At 36.2% G+C, this 20,174-nt stretch overlaps 1 protein-coding gene across 2 annotated transcripts; it reads left to right on the plus strand.

Moving 5' to 3' along the window:
- Window positions 1–1,760: 1,760 nt before the first annotated feature.
- On the plus strand, window positions 1,761–18,545 carry LOC128226993 (PH domain leucine-rich repeat protein phosphatase 1-like). 2 transcript variants are annotated; one of them, XM_052937145.1, is made up of 14 exons: window positions 1,761–1,891; window positions 4,650–4,905; window positions 6,620–6,825; window positions 7,919–8,026; window positions 10,569–10,662; window positions 11,805–11,854; window positions 12,845–12,926; window positions 13,692–13,771; window positions 14,181–14,375; window positions 14,977–15,072; window positions 15,251–15,455; window positions 16,708–16,766; window positions 17,078–17,157; window positions 17,522–18,545. In XM_052937145.1, exons 1-14 carry the CDS (start codon window positions 1,829–1,831, stop codon window positions 17,832–17,834), a joined length of 1,887 nt encoding a protein of 628 aa, XP_052793105.1. In that variant the 5' UTR covers window positions 1,761–1,828; the 3' UTR covers window positions 17,835–18,545. The 2 variants fall into 2 exon arrangements, with proteins under 2 accessions (XP_052793105.1, XP_052793106.1); XM_052937146.1 differs by lacking the exons at window positions 10,569–10,662; window positions 11,805–11,854.
- Window positions 18,546–20,174: the final 1,629 nt, after the last annotated feature.

Consider the following 20,174-nt stretch of genomic DNA (forward strand, 5'->3'; position numbering starts at 1 on the left):
GCATACATACAACAAACACACACCATCATACACAAACATACACCATCGTACACAAACACCATCGTACACAAACACACACCATCGTACACAAACACACACCATCGTACACAAACACACACCATCGTACACAAGCACACACCATCGTACACAAACACACAGCAAACATACAACAAACACATACCATCGTACACAAACACACACCATCATACACAAGCATACACCATCGTACACAAACAAAAACCATCGTACACAAACACACAGCATACATAAAACAAACACATACCATTCGTACACAAACGCACACCATCGTACACAAACACACACCATCGTACACAAACACATACCATTCTTACATAGAATACACCATCGTACACAAACACACAACATCGTACACAAACACACATCGTATATGTACAAAAACACACATCATACATACACAAACACACATCATACGTTAACAAACACATATAATAAATACACAAACACACATCATACGTTCGTTCACAAACACACATCATACGTTCACAAACACACATAATACATACACAAACACACATCATACGTTCACAAACACACATAATACATACACAAACACACATAACACACACACAAACACACATCTTATACATACACAAACACACATCATACGTTTACAAACACACATCATACGTTCACAGCATGCATACACAAACACACATCATACGTTAACAAACACACATCATACGTTCACAGCATACATACACAAACACACATCATACGTTAACAAACACACATCATACGTTCACAGCATACATACACAAACACACATCATACGTTAACAAACACACATCATACGTTCACAGTATACATACACAAACACACATCATACGTTAACAAACACACATCATACGTTCACAGCATACATACACAAACACACATCATACGTTCACAAACACACATAATACGTTCACAAACACACATAATACAGACACAAACACACATCATACACACACAGATACACAGCATACATACACAAACACACATCATACGTTCACAAACACACATCATACGTTCACAAACACAAACACACATCATACGTTCACAAACACACATAATACATACACACACACAAATAATACATACACAAACACACATAATACAGACACAAACACACATCATACGTTCACAAACACACATAATACATACACAAACACAAATAATACATACACAAACACACATAATACAGACACAAACGCACATTATACGTTCACAAACACAAATAATACATTCACAAACACACATAATACATACACAAACACACATCATACACACACAGATACACAGCATACGTACACAAACACAAACACACATCGTACACACACACAAACACACGGCACTCGTACACAAACACACAACACAAATACAGCCCAAACGTTCTCAAACACACAACATTCGTACACAAACACACAGCACAAACACACCCAATACGTAAACAAACACTCAATAAAAATAGAATTGGTTTTGTATCTGTATGAATATTTTACTTATTTTTCGTATTCACTTGAATTTAATCAGGATAAATTAGTAAATTAAAAAGGCTTTAAAGTTTATATTACAAGGTGACCATGAATTAAGCAATTTCGACTTTGATAGTTGAATGATACGAATGAAATTAAAGGTTCCAAAATACTTGAAATTGTATATGAATAGCTATAATTGCAATAAATAGCTAAAACTTGCAGCTATATAGTGAAACATTTTCGTATCATATGAAACCTTGCGTTAGTCTGTATATTCGTTCTTACATTAATCTGAAACATGCATTTTGGGTGAAAATAAGACGTCGGAAATGTCTAAAATTGTTGCATTTCAAACGCAGCGGAGTAAACCAAAGGAATGCAGGAAGTCAGAGGTAACTTATTTAATATTTAGTATATATTGTTTTTATTGTGTGTGTTTTTTAACGCTGTAGCACATTCAAAAACAGATAATTTATGTAATAATTCAAGGCTGTTAGTATGTTCAGTCGAACCCCGTTCGCTCGAACTCGCTTGGCTCGTATTCCTCGTTGGCTCGAATTAAATGTAAAAGACCGATTTCTTCACACTGAACGTATGTTTTCCCGCTTGGCTCGAATTTTCCGAAGCTCGAGTTTTTTTTCGCCGGTCCCAAGGAGTAGAGCCATCGGGGTTAGACTGCACTTACAAAACTAAATGGTTTGTTGCGACGCAGCCTCATAATCATTTATTTGTGTACGTACATAATAACAATCTTTAATTTTTTGGTGGTCTACATAGTAGTGTGTAAACTACCGAAGAAGTGGACCAGCTACTGTTTTTAACTACCGCTTCACCTAATTAAAAACAATAACGGCTGACTACTGATTTGCTGAAATAAATGGATTGACAATTTTCAAGTATACTGCCTTCTTACTGGAAACAGTATCATAGTGACCCCTTAACGAAAGTTTTCCGAGTGTTACAGGAAATATTACTTCGTAAACCATGTTTATGGATGTATGTTTTAATCTGGCAAAATGTTGTATCTCGAAATCAAATAAATAATGACATGTAGAATCATTTTAATATTTGACTTTCTCATCCCATTTTTGTGTTGTGTAAAGCCCCAACCAGAACTGTTTTTATTGCTATCATCAATAAATTCACACCTATAAAATTATACAGAGATGGATACACAGACGGAAAAAGCACGTTACTCGCGTTTGTGCATGGCCTTGACATATTAAATTCATTCGGAGCTTCTTGGCCATTTTCCATCGAAATCAACCTCGAATGTAAATGGACTGTTTACAATGTCAGAAACATTTACATTTAACAACGCTGCGAGTAGATCGAGTAGTAGTTTCAATTTACCAGTCAAACTTAATTACATAACTCCTGTGATTTTTAATTATTTATGCAATTTTACATTTCACCTGCAATCAATTTAAACTTAGTAAAAATACACGTTAAAATATTGCAGATAATTAATACTATTATTTAAAAGTTCACGAACTTCTACTGATGTATCGGCATATATCCGAGGTTGTTTTGAAAATAGAAAATGGCAGAGAAGTTCCGAATGAGCTTTTACAATATCGTTCACACAACTCATTCGGAGCTCCTCGGCCATTTTTCTCGAAAACAACCTCGGATGTATATGGTCATTTTACATACTCATAAATTGGTAGGTTTAAGTCCGCTGCAAGTAGACAGCGTAGTAATTTGATTTAGCTGTTAAACTTAAATACTCAAAACTCTTGGGAATCTTAATCATGTTTGCAATAATACACTTCACTGGCAATCAATTTAAACTTAGATCAATAAATACTAGCTAAAGCACTAAACTTAATTAATGATATACAATCCAAACTCGCTATGTCGACGTCGGATATCTCCACTTTCCGGTTGTGTCGACTTTTTTCTCCGTCCCGAATTTGTTCCTTCGTATTCTATATAAAATAAATCTGCTTGCTTGTGTCGATTTTTCTATCTCGAGTTGTTCGCTATGTCGACCTCCTACTTCAGTCCCTGTGGTCGATTTGCACATATTTCTTATGTCGAACTGTATGTAGATCGAGTTTTTTTTTCTTTTTCATGTAGATCGAGTTGTAGACCTGTGCGAAAATATTCAAGACGGTTTACGGCATGTCGCTAAATTACCATGCGTGTTAAAATAACACTGTCATAATTGGAGTTTAATTGGTTAGTGTGAATAATTAAAGTTGTTTGTTTATGTTTTTGATTAAAGAAACATTTATTGCTCAAGTTATTCATTGAAACGCATAAGGACTCTAATGACATCATCGGAAAATTCGACAACTTTGATAGTTACGTGTCGAAGAAATTTCTCAATACTGCATGTAGAAAACAAACAGGCATAACGAATGTGCTATTCCGTTTTCTTACAATGTACAAGTGTATCTAATTGTGGCTTTATGTCTGTTTTGTGTTATCATTAAGTGAATTAAATAAATCTGACACAAACAAAAAAAATCACTTTATTTCCAATGATACGTTTACTGTTTTTATGACGGTAACAATACCGTTCAATTGCAGAAGTCAGACATAAATCAAATTCAAATGTGTTGGGATTGGTGATAGTTTCTTTTTAAATTCGGATGTGTGGAATGTTCGTTATCTCGACCTTTTCCCAGTCGATGACATTCGACTGTGAGGCCTAAAAAATATGTCTGTTTCGGGTAACCCGACCCTACCTATAACAATGCGCCGACCCTAACTATTTTTTTCCGTTTCTGAGCAAAAAAAAAAAAATTTCGTCAGCGAATAGACAGTTACGAAGGGCGGATTAATGCAGATTTTAATCAGAATTATTGTTTATATGATAAAACAAAGTCAGGCAATGACAGTAATGTAGGAAAGACTGCCATGTGCAAGAAAACACTATGAACTTACGACAGATTTTGAAAAAAATAAAATAAAAAAATCCCTACCTACCCTACCTAGATATTTTGGGAAGGTTATCCTAAACAAACAATTTTATTTGGCCTAATTAAAAAAAATACGAACTACTTCTACTGATATACCGGCATACATTCGAGGTTGTTTTCGATAAAAATGGCCGTGGAGTTCCGAATGCACACAACTCTATCGACAGTATAAGTGAAGTACCGGAATAACCGGAAACAAATATTGTATTATGTCCGTCAGTTTAACGACTGGGACCAGATTAAGAGATGCAGCGTGGACAGCATATACAAGAAAGTCCTCCACTTCCGAAGCGCCATCTACCCGGTAGTCCTCACCCGGTCGCGGACGAACACACCGGCGACCGTCCATCGGCGCCGGAAGCGCACCGAATCAATGATGGCGGCGGACGCGATGGACGGACGGTCCTCGGCGCTCAGCTCAAACAATGAAACACCGGACAACGATAATTATTTTAAGGAAGATTTTGACTTCGACGGTAAGAAAATAGTAATGTCCATGCCTACAAGACTGCTGACTTTGCATTTCACGATCAGCGTACAAATGGCTACTTAGTGTTTGGTTATTATTACCGCAAACAGAGCAATTTTGTATTTTGACGTCAAACTCTGGCCCAAATACCACAACAAAATACTTACGTCAAAACTCAATATCGATCTCAACTCATTTTACCAAATAAAAGCATAGTATGATTTAAAATCGTTTTATTTTTTTTATACTTCTTGGAAACGTACTTTCTTTAAGAATGTGTTGATAAAAACATTTTGTCAATATTTCGAAAAAACAACAACTAATTCTTGAGCAAAAAAATTCTTGAATAATTGTTATTACCGGGTAGTTATTAAATTATGAATTGTACTCAAATATAGTTTGTGTTGTAGAATATTTTCCCTTGAAATCTTGACAAAGGTTTAAATCAACATATTAAATGATAGAATGAGCTTTTAAAAGGCGTAAAAAACATATAATCTGACTTTTGATACGAAGTGGTGAAATGGGTTGGTCCATGAGATTGAGATTTGACGTCAGCATTTCCCTGATACGAGGGCCTGGTCATTTTGTTTTTTAAACACCTGTGTTCTTTGACGTCAAACGTTGATCAGTTATTTAGATCACTAAATGAAAAGAGGATTTTGACTTCAACACCTGTGCGTTATGATGTTTTTGACTTATTTTAATTAACAGAAAGGTTTGGTCTGGCCGTTTCCAACCAAAGAACAAGCGGAAATGCACATACAAATTTCGCACTTTGGCTACCAAATGACGCATGTGTTGTTAACTGTGAAATAACCTTTACTGCAATATTTCAAGGCCTAACATGTTTTGAATACTTTTATATCATTCCATTTTCTGTATGTAAACATCACATACATGCACATCGGGTACCTTGGATGGGTATCTGGCCATTTCGTAACCTTACGTTTACGTTACCGGCAAGGCCATCTTTGTCCATTCAAAAACATTGGTGAACTCGTAACCGTCCGTCGATCGAAGGGAAATTACACCAGTAACTTAAACCATTATATATTTTACAACGATTGTGAAGGAAGCTATGATAGCTTATACTTAGTCAAGTCTGGAGTTCCTTCCCCTAACACTATCGTTATCGGTACTGTATGGAATATCAGTAAGCAGGGAACCAGACTATGGAATAGCAGTAAGCAGGGAACCAGACTATGGAATATCAGTAAGCAGGGAACCAGACTAATACTTAGTCACTCCTGTTGGCACGATGTTGTGCTAGCGTGTTTTCTTGTGTCGTGGTGAAAACCGGGGTATTCGAAGAAAACTAACTTGTCCGGCTTGGTGACCACTAATCAAACTCACATGCGCCCAGGCTGGGAATCGAACCCGGGTCGCCTTGGTGAAAAGTGAGTGCGCTAACCACTGCGCTAACCAGACAAACAAATAACACCAGTTCGGAAGTGCCTACTCATTTTAACATGATGCCTTGTTTCTTTTAATTAACACATTTCTTATGAGAAACGTAACTGTTTTCAAACGTTTTTTTAAACTTTAGTACACATGTGAAACTTTCTTCCATCATAAATCAATATTATTTCACCCGTAAAATGGTCATTTGTCCAAAGACAATATAGGGAATGTATTTAGTAGTCTGTAACCTTGAGGATGTTATCACTTTGCATCTCGTGAAGATGTCTTGTCGTTTTATTCGTTTCATTTCCAAATAGGTGAGGAGCCGGAAGAACCACCTTTGTATCCGCACTTGGTGCACAAGCCAGGGACTCACTGCCAGGAAGTGTACATGAAGGCATGCAATCATCTGGAGATCTCACCCTCATCGGCCGTCTACCGCAGCCTCACCGGAGAACGCGTCTCCGCCCAGCGACAATGTCTAGGTCCGACAGGTGTGAAGGCAGTAGCCATCTCCTTAGCCGTAAGTCATATACATTCTTAGATCAAGACGGACGTATTTTTTAATGTTTTTAAACGTAGTTATAACATTCTTGCGCTAAATACTCGATACAACTTCGCTCAGTCGCCTGTGTATCTTCGCTCATTCGCCTTCAAACTTTTGTTCCTACGCCTCTCGCCTTCCGTTTTGCCCAAAGCGCTTACAATCATTCAACATGACAGAACATGATATATTATAGACAATAGACAATTCCTAAAAATGTTTTCTTTAAAGGAAATCAATTCCAATATCATTATATGCTTTCTGTACACGCTCGTGTACAATTTATTCATCCAAAAGATTTCCTCGGATTTTTAACATAGCTCACCATCGATACAAGTGCTACAAATTTGGCGCCATTTCATGACGAAGGAAAAAACAAAATGAAAAAAAACAACAACGTTTTGTGAATCTGTAACATATCTTCTGGCGATTACATTCGTTAAAGATGGAAGATTAGCTTAAGAATCCATATATCTTATCTTTGTTCAGGATTAAGTTTATGTAAGAGTTTCATTTTGGCGCTCTGCAGAAAATATAGCCCACTCTATTTTCTGTAGACCGTCAAAATTGGACTCTAACTTGTTTGGAGTTTTTGGTTAATTCGCCAGAATCGATGCACGTTAAACAAATGAACTGAAAATTAAATAAAACTCCTAGATTGTCATTGGCCCATACAAACATGCCAATATCAATCATATTAAGCAATATGAGCTGCACAAAGAACAAAATATTGGAGGGTCTACCTTTATTTATTTTTAACCTGCTTGTAATTAAAAAATATCGTTTGAAAAAATCACGTTCTGTGGCATACATGTTTTTATAATATACCATGTCTTAGTATTTTGTTTATATCTCATGTGTTGCTTACTTCGAGTTCTTACTGACATCTCACTTACGTCTCAAAAAATGCTTTGAAGCAATATAATAATAAACGTGAAAAATCTAATCGCTAAGATCTCACCAAAGTAAGCTTGATAGACTACCTCCATCTTTACACCAACATAGTCATCTTCATCTTATTTTAAATTAGTACGTTTTATATCATGTGTTAAACACAAGACGTCGTCTGTAGGAAACGCTTACGGTGCAGGCGCTGGACCTGACGGAGAATGACATCGGAGTGGAGGGAGCCCGGTATGTGGGAGAACTCATTATAGAAAACAACTTCCTCAGATATCTGGTAAGTCGCCATTCCATTATGTTGTTTATATCTGTTTGAAGCGCATCATCAAATTTACTTTATATGTCATCATGCATATTTTGTATTTTCATATACAAATATTACCTTTACTGCTTTAGACTGTTTGAACAGCAATGATAATGAATTTGAATGTAATTTGTGCTATACACTGCATACTCAGCATAGTTGTTTCTCATCAAAGCGCTGACATGCAAACCCAACAAGACAACATAATGCTACACCAAAGTAGATAGGACATTAAAACACTATTAGTTGTAGGTCGCGTGAAATTATTGTGTTTCCTTTTAGAGATGTGTTTACTCGGAAAACTTTCTTGAGACAAACACAAACAAGTAAGCGTGTTAATGTGATTTTGGGTTTTTGTGGGTTCCTTGTCGATAACCTTTCTAACTGGATTCTAAGAAAATGGTGCACATTGACAATTGATTTATAATTTAAAGTTATTTTTATTGTCATTTATAGTTTGCATGTAAGCCGCGGCCCTCTGCGTTTATAGGGATACGTGTTTAGAATTTCCTATGGGCAAGTGTCTATGGATTATTTGTAGATTGCTCAGACTACTGTTATATAAACATAAAGAAGGCGATTACGCACCTGATACTACCTTACGTGAATGGCATATTTGCCACATCTCTTCAATTGTCTCGCAGGCATTTAATGCGAAATGATTTATTTGCTGCCATTCTGGTGGTTCGGGATACATGTTTTATTTTATCTTAAACATGTTTCTGACAAAATTGCTCTCTCTTGATTTGATATGATATATCGGGATATATCGATTAATGTAACCCATGCTTATTTCAATCACTTATAAGAACGTTTAATCTTCTTATTATATCAAAATAAATTATATTCACGCTTGAACCTATTCAGCCGTCTTTGATGCCTTGCATCAAATTTCGTCTTGTTAGTCGGCGCCCAGAAGGGCGCCGACTATATTTGATATTACTTTAGAAATATTCTAACTTAGGGACTTGTTCATGAAATGCAGAACAATCCTTTCAATAGGTTCAATGTTGCATGATAAAATATGAAGTTTAGTATGTTTTATAAAACTGTTCACTTTTATTGATAATGAAACCTTAAATTATAATAGCCATGCTTATTATTTTGAAAATTTTGATTTTAAATACCAACTCAATCATAATAACAACTCGGCCATCTCCGAGATAGATACAGGCCGAGGTGTTCCTATTGATACCAACTCAATAGATGAAGGTTACACGGTACTATTACAATATCCTTTATGTTTGTAAACCTTCTACGCAGTAATCTCCCGTGGCGACAACAAAAATGCCGAGTTTTGAAGAATAAACATTGAGCTTAATTGTTTGTTTTGAAAATGTCATTCGAAGGAACGAACTCCCTCTTGATGTTTAGTATTCTCATAACATGCCGGTACAAATAAAAGGTGAATTTCATGCTATTGAAATCTATGTATTACACCATTGACTCTATTTCTTCCGAAGAAACTTATGTATATTTTTGGTATAATTTAGTTTTAACCAGAGGATTAGCTCGGAAAAAACAACAGAATATCTTTAATTCCGGGCTTTAACTATTGTAACAATATTATTAATGTCCTTCGCGCATATGTAGACAAAACATAAAAAAAACCATTATCATTGAAATAATAACCATTTTTGGTTTTCTGCATGCACGTTTTTCTTCTAATTTTATTGCGCCGACTTGATGCTATGCATCAACTTTTTTCTTGTTCTCTTCTGGAATCCGACTCCAGTTTACTCCATTGAAATCCTGCGTACCTAACCTCGGCATCTTGAATACAAATGTACATGTATCGCTAAATTGGCCGGAATCAAACGTACCTATTGACCTCGGGAATGGAGTGTACACCTTCAGGAATTCACTTTTAAGAGCAACTTGTTGCTTCATGGAAACACATCAGGAATTCTTTGAATTGTATGCGAACAAAATGTTTCGGTTACAACGAAATGATAACTGTGAGACACACATTTATCTGTGGCTAGGCAACGCTCATCCTCGACACCCAAGCGTAATATTGGCCAGCGAAACTTCGTAAAGCTTGAATATGTATAAACATTTTCCATTCTACGAAAGTGCCGATAACAGAAAGGAAAGAATCTCCTTTGTGAAGAGCAATCATTATATTTGAGACGATTTGGTGTTCTGCCTTAAACGATTTGAAAGCCTCGATCTCATTGACTCATTCGGAATCGAGATTTCATCCGTAATTTCTCGTACCGCATAAGGTATATAATTATCATGTGACCAGTCAAACGGCTGGATTTCACCTCAATATAGATGAGTACGAGATTTTTACAGCCGATTTGAGCAGGGTATCATACATGTTATGAATACGTTCGGCAACGCTATAAACAAATACCTATTTATGTACGAGCACTCCGCAACGGTTTCAGGTTTTGGAAAAACACTTTTGTCGACCAGCTGCAACCAGCCAAGTTTATAGGCGTTTTTCTATACAGTTAGACAGTTTGCAACATTGCTGTAATAAACATGATTGTTTTTTAATAAATAGAACCTATCGAACAACAACCTAGGGCAAGAAGGTATTGAAGTGCTTGCAGATGCGATTAAAACGGTCGACTCAATCGAGACGCTAATACTAGCAGGTGAGGCAATATCGGACGTACAAACTCTAAACTGCCCATTTCACTTTATCACACATTTCGTTCTTTGTCTTCTTCATTATACTGGTATTCCTCTTTATCACACAATCCATTCATGTTCTTACTCAATATATCGACATTTGTCTTTCCTCGTTCATTTTCCACCTCATTATACCGGCATTCTCCTTTATCAAACACTCATTTCATATTTTATTTTTTTTACCGACTTTCAATCTGTCATTACCTAACTATACGTTCAGTCTGTCATTACCTGACTATACGTTCAGTCTGTCATTATCTGTCTATACGTTCAGTCTGTCATTGCCTGTCTTTACGTTCAGTCTGTCATTAACTGATTATACGTTCAGTCTGTCATTACCTGATTATACGTTCAGTCTGTCATTGCCTGTTTTCCTTACCAGTCTCCTATTGCCTGATTATACGTTCAGTCTGTCATACGTTCAGTCTGTCATACGTTCAGTCTGTCATACGTTCAGTCTGTTATACGTTCAGTCTGTCATTACCTGCTTACCCTACCAGTCTGCAATTGCCTGATTATACGTTCAGTCTGTCAATGGTTGCTTACCCTACCGGTCTGCAATTACCGACATATACGTCAAGTCTGTCACCGGTCTGCAATTACCGACATATACGTCAAGTCTGTCACCGGTCTGCAATTACCGACATATACGTCAAGTCTGTCACCGGTCTGCAATTACCGACATATACGTCAAGTCTGTCACCGGTCTGCAATTACCGACATATACGTCAAGTCTGTCACTCAACCCTATCTTGTTTACGTGTTTAATCGTATAAAATAATAATATTTGGATGTTAAACATGCGAAAATACAAGTACCATTAAACACACCATTGACTCATACTGTCTGACATGGCATGATTCAACACATGGGGTGAAAGAAGGCGTGTCGTGTTTCGCAATTTTGGCCTTTAGTGGGATAACTTCCTAACAACAAGAAAAACACACCCTTAGTCTATCGGCAACATTTTCACTGAAGTTGTTCGTTAGAATTATCACTTACTTATACTGTTAATGGAGACCTTTAAACTTTTGCTTATTGGTTGGAGTTTTTTAACGGAATATGTGCGGAAAAAAACGCACTTGATATCAGAATATTTTTGCAGGTAACTGTATACGTGGACAAAGGGCATTGTGTCTGAAACGAATTATCGAGGTTTGTATAAGTACTTATATCTCAAAGTTAACATTGATCTTACTTATTTTTACAACGGTTTAGAGACAATTAATGTCAATATAATTCATGGCACATTCTCTGGCTCGATTGCACGCGTGTGCCTTAAAGAAGCCTATCAATCAAACATATTCGACCGACCATTCGGCCAGACTGGACATCGAACTTGGTAAGAAGCTTACTCCCAGATTGGACATCGAACTTGACGAGAAGCTAACATGATAACTATTCGGCCAGACTGGTCATCGAACTTGACGAGAAGCTAACATATTAACTATTCGGCCAGACTGGTCATCGAACTTGGCGAGAAGCAAGCTTGTTAGGCATTGTTAGTTTTATAGCGAAAATAAAAAGAAACCTATCTTTGACAATTCAAAAAGATCAATTCTCCTCTTAATGAAAGAAAATATTCCACTAATTGAATACTATGTGATCAATGAAGATCGATGGCATCGCTTGCTTCGTAACAGCATTCTCTAAGACAACTGACGTTTTGTTATTGTGTAGACAGCGAACAAATTAAAACAAACGCTTGGCATGGCTAATATACTATTCACATCAGGTGAAATGTCCGAGTGGATAATTAAAATTATAAAAACCGCCGTGAACTGTTACACCATGGAAATTGACATACGTGTCAACTTTATTATTACATTTCAGGACACGCAGCACCTTAAGAAACTCGATCGTTCAAATAACGATCTGGTCGTAAATATCAACATTATAAAAACATTACGGAAGACGTAGCACCTTAAGAAACTCGATTTTGCCAGTAACGACTTGGCCACAAGTATCAACATTATCAATATATTACAGGACCCGCAGCACCTTAAGAAACTTGATCCCTCAAAGAACGATTTGGTATTAAATATCAACATTTTAAATACATTACAGGATACAAAACACCTTAGGAAACACAATCTTTCAAATAACGATTTGGCCACAAGTATCAACATTAATATTACATTATAGGACACTCAGCACCTTAAGAAACTCGATCTTTCCAGTAACGACTTGGGCGATATGGGAGGAGCAATTGTTGGAGAGGCATTAGGTCTGTATACTTGACTCATATTTGCGACAGTTTGTGCTGTTTTTATTTTTACGCAATCTACAGTTTGTTGAACAGTTTTTTCCGGATACACAAACAGCTATGCCAACATTTCTCGAACGATCTTAAGTGTACTTCCAATTTGTCTGTTAGTTTTAATATACATTGAGCCAATTTTTCAGAACTTTGTTAGGGTACACAACGTGATTAACGATATCCATGCTACCTTTTAAACGTGATTTTTTTGATTATGTGTTTATATGTTATATATAATCAAGTACAGCTGAATTAGTTGGCTCAACATTTTGTTAAAAATACAGCAGAAAACAAGTGTATCCATAACATTTCCAGCGCAGTATCGATTTTAAAGTTAACAACGATGACACCAAATTAAAAACATTTCCGAACAATCGGCCAATTGTGTTATGCTTTCCTTTATTCTCTTTTTGGAAATTCATATTATTTATCATTGAAACGGTCATTGTTTAGGTTAAAACAATGTCTGGTTTCTAAAATCAAGTTCAATTAGCTTAGCGAAATGAAATACTTGAACATGAAACGCGTTTTCGAGCAATAGGGGCAAGAGTCCGGATTCGCTAGAGTCTTAGTTTCGGATTCAACAAACTGAGTTCTTAAATGTTTAAAAATATCTTTAATATAACCAATCTACTTTTACTGATGTAGCGGCAAACATGCGAGGTTGTTTTCTATGGGAAAAGGCCGAGGTTTTCCGAATGTTTTTTTATAATGTTGGCTGTTGTTTTACAGCCGGTAACGACACGTTGGAAGAGCTGGACCTAGGCTGGAACCAACTTCGGGATATCTCCAAGATTGCCGAGTCACTCGCAGTAACTATCGTCTGCTACTTTATAACATTTCAACGTTCAGGTTTTGAAATTGGCATTGGTTTTTGATATATATGATACTGCATGTAACAACGTTATTTTAAAGTCATTCCAATTTTAGCTAATCTTGATTAAATAATTACAGTCGAACCCCGTTGGCTCGAACTCCTTTGGCTCGATATCCTCGTTGGCTCGAACTGGATGTTAAGGACCGACAGTCTCTACTTAGTGTCAACATTCACGCTTGGCTCGAATTTCCCGAGGGTCGAGGTATTTTTGCTAGTCCCTATTCTTGTTCGAGCCAACGTTGTTCGACTGTATTTGTTCCTTTAATAGCAGTGTTATTCTAAAAATGAGTTACGTATCATTACATACAGAGTTTTCGTGGGCTGATTCTTTTTATTTCTTATAGAAAAATGCCAGCCTACGACTGTTAATACTAAGCGGTAACGGGGTTCATCAGACCGGAAGTGCCGCCATAGCGCGGGCACTTGAGCGGAATGGTACGCTTGAAAGTCTGGACGTCTCACAAAACAGGTTGGACCGGGGCTGTCTGGAAACGCTCTTCGCTGGACTCAAGAAAAATACATCGCTGCGGAAACTTAGCGTTAGTTTGTCATACATGTCTACATTGTTTTAACCGTCTATAGATACATACTCTTCAATCACTTCGGAATTTAACTGGCATGTGCATGTTCGTATTTCTCAACTTCTACACATAACGCTACACTATATGATTGGTTAAAAACGGCCATGTAGACCATGTCATTGGTTCGCAAGCTCCGAACTTCCATATCACAGAAAATGGCAAAATAACCGGGTTTTTTTCGCGAACAACTATTAAAAATGTCCCAGCCAACACACATAAACGTTTGTATTACTCTCAAACATGTACAATATCGTGTTGACCATATGAAAACAAGAAATGGTTACTTTAGTAACACAACGATTCTTAAATCTTAAAAAATGCCGTCATAGGAAAGGGGGGCTTTGATAGATCTGGACAGCGTTGCATGAACAGTTGCTGCCAATGGACAGTCCCTGCAGTTTCTAGTAATCTATGCAAAGACCAATGGCAACGTCAAGATAACGTAGAAAAGTGTGTTTATCTGTGTTCATCATTTGCCATTTTAAACTTTACATGTGTATAATGTTGATTTTTCCAGAGAGTATGCACGTTTACGTTTATTGTATACAAATCTTACTAGATTGGACACAACCCCATAAAGCAGAACGAGGCAAAACTGGTGCTGGACTTTTTGGTGGAGAATACAGCAAGCGGCTTGAATGCGGTCGACTTAGAGGTAAATGTTTTGAGTCACGTGCGATAAACAACGTGCGGTTTTATAACATACAACGTGCGGTTTCGTAACATCACAGTTTACCGGAATAAATTCAAACTATGTAGCAGTTATTTTCGTAGTTTCCACGTGGTGTAACACAAGGCAAACAACAACCCGGTTTACTCGGAAATGTTTTCAGGGAGTTAGCGTCGACAATGGTTTTCTCGTGCTCCTTGGGCGTCTCCATGAGGACCGGAAGTTGGAAATTGTTCATGGCCACCTGCGAGGGGCGGAGATAGGCGTACCGGATGTGAATGAAGGAATGCTGCTGCAGGCTACTGACTTTTTTGTTTGGAAGGAGCTTGAGAATATAATAGGAATTGACCTCGAGGCATTTATTAACGGTGTAATATTTTAAATTATCTTTAAAGCCATTAGGATAAATACAAACGTATACGAATACTCCCATCTCAGATTATAAGTATCTTCCATGGCCGAGAGTGTAAGATAGGTTCATTCCGAACTCATTCAGCTTATGTTGTTTTGCGGAAACGAGGTTTACCGAGTTTCCGCAAAACACCCTGCGCGAGGGTCGGGATGAACCTATCTTACACGAGCGGCTATGGTAGATGCTTTTTCTAGACAAACAAAATTAAGTAAAAATGTATTGTTTTGCTGGAACTCTTTTGTGCTTAATGAAAATATTTGCTTATGGATATGCGAAAATTCGTGGTTGTCATGGATGTGCGCGCAGTGATTCAGATTATGTTAATAGTCAAATCGGTCTTTAAACAGTTTTAAGGAGAGTGAAGCATTATTTCTTGAAAGGTGCATGAAAACTGTTTTATGGTGACATTTGAAGCAAGAAATAAATAATAAGCGTTCTAAATATTGCCACAAGACAAGGTTTCCATGATATGTATTAAATATTCAAATTAAAAAAAATCGCTTCAAATAGCACCATAATAAAAAAATCACGCTCCATCTAAAAAAATAATGCTGCACTCTTCTCTTAACTATTTAAAGGACGATTTGACTATTTACATAATCTGAATCACCACGAATTATCACATATCTATACGCACAAAAGAGTTACAGCGATTTTTTTTTACTTTATTTTGTTTATTTGAGGTGGGAGAAAAGCATCTTCCATGGCCGAGAGTGTAAGATAGGTTGATCCCTACCCTCGCACAGGGTGTTCTGCGGAAACTTAGTAAACCTCGATTCCGCAAAACACCCTACGCTCTGGATGGGACCAACATATCTTGCACTCCCGGCCATGGAAGATGCTTATAATCTTCAGACATAAAAGGGTGATATACTTACACCCCTTGACCAAAAATAATCTATGTAATAAATATGTTTTTAGAGATATCGAAAATGAATACTATTTCTCTTGGTATCGCCTAAACACAGAGGGCTTAAAAACTGCCTTGAAGTGACCAAAACTGTTTTTTTTTTTGCATTTTGTAATATAAATCAAAATTGATAATTCCTGACACCAATGGTTATTTTTCTTCCTTGCACAACTTGTGTCACTGCTTTTGATTGTATTTCATTGTTTATGACTATGACCGTGTAATAAAATCAATGCAAATAAAAAAATATATTATGAATGCCATATCGCATAAAACAACCTATTTTCATATGACAAAGGTGTTTCGTCCGATATCGGGAGAGCGCTGGACAGCCACCAGGTTGCCCTTTGTCTCCAGGTAAAATATGCTTGCATTTTGGATATTCTTTATATATGTGTGTTGCCTATTTATTTTTTGAAATGAAATTGTAATTTTTGATTCATTTTCAAGCGATAAAAAGACATTTCATCGTGGAAGAAAACAAACATGCAACACTTGTATTTAGGGCTGGAGAGATGTATCTGCAAGTAAATACCTCTTGTTTTGCTTCATAACAAATTTTGTGCGATCGGCAATTGAATTTTGCTGGTATTCTTTGTGTGTTATCAATGTCAGCAAGATAAAACTTGCATGTACATTTCCTTATACTTGCTATGTTACAATTTCAGTTACTGAACAACCCTCTGAGTGAACGATGCACTGCAATATTCGTCAGCAGGCTCAAGCACGGCCATACCATTGACATCAGGTAGATCCATTCTGCCATTTACATCAACAATACCTTTACTGATTTGTTTTCATGATATCGATGCACACATAAAAATAAAGCTATACCATGGTTGCTAAGGCCTAAAAATAATATGTTTGTTTCCGGTTTCATAACAACCAAAATATGGTAATGTAGGTCGGGATTTGTTTATAGAATTTATATATTAGCGAAGTTTAATATCTTTCTGATACCGTAATTACAATTTTCAATGCTTTAGTGTATATAATTTATAAAGATGAAATACAGCTATACTCACCCATGATGGTAGAGATCTATTATGCTTGTCAGGGGAGATCACTGTGTAGGAGATTGAAAAATCTCATGGGGTTTATTCCGAATTCAGGACGCTAGGCAAGAAGCGAGAGGAACGCATCCGCTTGTATGAGCGAGAACGACAGGCTCGCGAGGAAAGCAAGGATACGGATGTGCCAACGGAAGCTGAAGTCAGAGACACTCGAGAACAACAAGCGATCATGAACGCCATTCAAAGAGTATATATGCGCAAGCTGTCCGGAAGCTCTCTCTACAAACAGAGGATCCAGGCAATGCGCAGGACCTTGTCAATAGCGGCCGGGAGGGGAGAGCAGCGCTTAAGAAAGCACGTGACAAATGTTCTCAAAAGTGAATTCGAGATAAAAGAGACGGAAGAAGCTTAAATCAGATAACGTCGTACATGTATTTTTAGTTTGTATAGCATTTATGATTTTTTTAAATGTGGTAAACTTTATCTTTTGTCTGTTTGTGTTATTTCTTTACACTGTTCTTGATAACAACGGAATAATCAGATCGCCAGTTTCAGACTTACACCTACACCGGTAAATTATACATGCGTATAAATTTTTTTATAGTTTTGCAGCCATGTCATTTAATCGCCTTCCTCATCGACTGCTGGAAATACAATCAAGGATGTTAAAAACATCGTAATTCGCGATATAAAATGCTCATTTTATATATATATATATATGTTTAAAATTTGGATCATATATATATAAAGTTTGCAATGCCAATGCTATTTGTTTGGACTTATGAATAATGGCAGTCATCTTATATCTCAAAAGAAACTAGATCAAGGTTGACTGTGTAAAGCGCCCAAAATAGTATGAGTGTAAAATTCAATAAACACACAATCTGTAGCTTTTTTGTACGATCAAAGACGGTCAAACATAGTTGTAATTAGAGTGTGTTGCTGGAATATTTCATGAATGATAGAATTAATAGTGATGAGATTCTATTGTATTACTCAGTGTTGACTTAAGTGAATGTGCTAGGCAAAGATTGTATACTTTCTCGTGTTGTAAATTCACAATGTCTTGTTTTTCTTGTTTGAATGTTAGTTAGAGCGATAAATAAATGAAAGTTAATACTCATTCAGATTTCTGTATTTAGTTTTATATTTTATATGTCGACATTGTGCGAATTTTGCTCTGTAAAAGTCCTCTGAAATTTAGATCAAAGTTCGCTTGGAAGCCTCTCAGAAATATAGCATGTATAAATGAACACAACACTGACAAGAATATTGTGTAATGTACATGTATAAATGAACACAAAACTGACAAGTATATTATGTAATTTACATGTATAAATGAACTCAACACTGACAAGTATATTGTGTAATGTACATGTCTAAATGAACACAACACTGACAAGTATATTGTGTAATGTACATGTATAAATGAACACAACACTGACAAGTACATTGTGTAATGTACATGTATAAATGAACACAACACTGACAAGAATATTGTGTGATGTACATGTATAAATGAACACAACACTGACAAGTGTATTGTGTGATGAACATGTATAGATGAACACAACACTGACAAGTGTATTGTGTGATGTACATGTATAAATGAACACAACACTGACAAGTGTATTGTGTGATGAACATGTATAAATGAACACAACACTGACAAGTGTATTGTGTGATGTACATGTATAAATGAACACAACACTGACAAGTGTTTTGTGTGATGAACATGTATAAATGAACACAACACTGACAAGTGTATTGTGTGATGTACATGTATAAATGAACACAACACTGACAAGTGTATTGTGTGATAAACATGTATAAATGAACACAACACTGACAAGTGTATTGTGTGATGTACATGTATAAGTGTATTGTGTGATGTACATGTATAAATAAACACAACACTGACAAGTATAAAATGAACAAAACACTGACAAGTGTATTGTATGATGTACATGTATAAATGAATAAAACACTGACAAGTGTATTGTGTGATGAACATGTATAAATGAACACAACACTGACACATATATTGTGTAATGTACATGTATAAATGAACACAACACTGACAAGTATATTGTGTAATGTACATGTATAAATGAACACAACACTGACAAGTATATTGTGTAATGTACATGTATAAATGAACACAACACTGACAAGTATATTGTGTAATGTACATGTATAAATGAACACAACACTGACAAGTATATTGTGTAATGTACATGTATAAATGAACACAACACTGACAAGTATATTGTGTAATGTACATGTATAAATGAACACAACACTGACAAGTATATTGTGTAATGTACATGCATAAATGAACACAACACTGACAAGTATATTGTGTAATGTACATGTATAAATGAACACAACACTGACAAGTATATTGTGTGATGTACATGTATAAATGAACACAACACTGATAAGTGTATTGTGTGATGTACATGCATAAATGAACACAACACTGACAAGTGTATTGTGTGATGTACATGTATAAATGAACACAACACTGACAAGTATATTGTGTAATGTACATGTATAAATGAACACAACACTGACAAGTATATTGTGTAATGTACATGTATAAATGAACACAACACTGACAAGTATATTGTGCAATGTACATGTATAAATGAACACAACACTGACAAGTATAAAATGAACACAAAACTGACAAGTATATTGTGTAATGTACATGCATAAATGAACACAACACTGACAAGTATATTGTGTA

Source organism: Mya arenaria, chromosome 3 (genome assembly GCF_026914265.1).
Source record: "Mya arenaria isolate MELC-2E11 chromosome 3, ASM2691426v1".
Taxonomy (NCBI): Eukaryota; Metazoa; Mollusca; class Bivalvia; order Myida; family Myidae; genus Mya; species Mya arenaria.

Bases quoted from the DNA above. Each gene is read 5' to 3' on its own strand.
- LOC128226993 (XM_052937145.1), top strand. From the start codon at position 1,829: ATGTCTAAAATTGTTGCATTTCAAACGCAGCGGAGTAAACCAAAGGAA. The intron at 8,027-10,568 runs GTAAGTCGCCAT...TTTAATAAATAG, and splicing joins ACAACTTCCTCAGATATCTG to AACCTATCGAACAACAACCT. The intron at 15,073-15,250 runs GTAAATGTTTTG...AAATGTTTTCAG, and splicing joins TGAATGCGGTCGACTTAGAG to GGAGTTAGCGTCGACAATGG.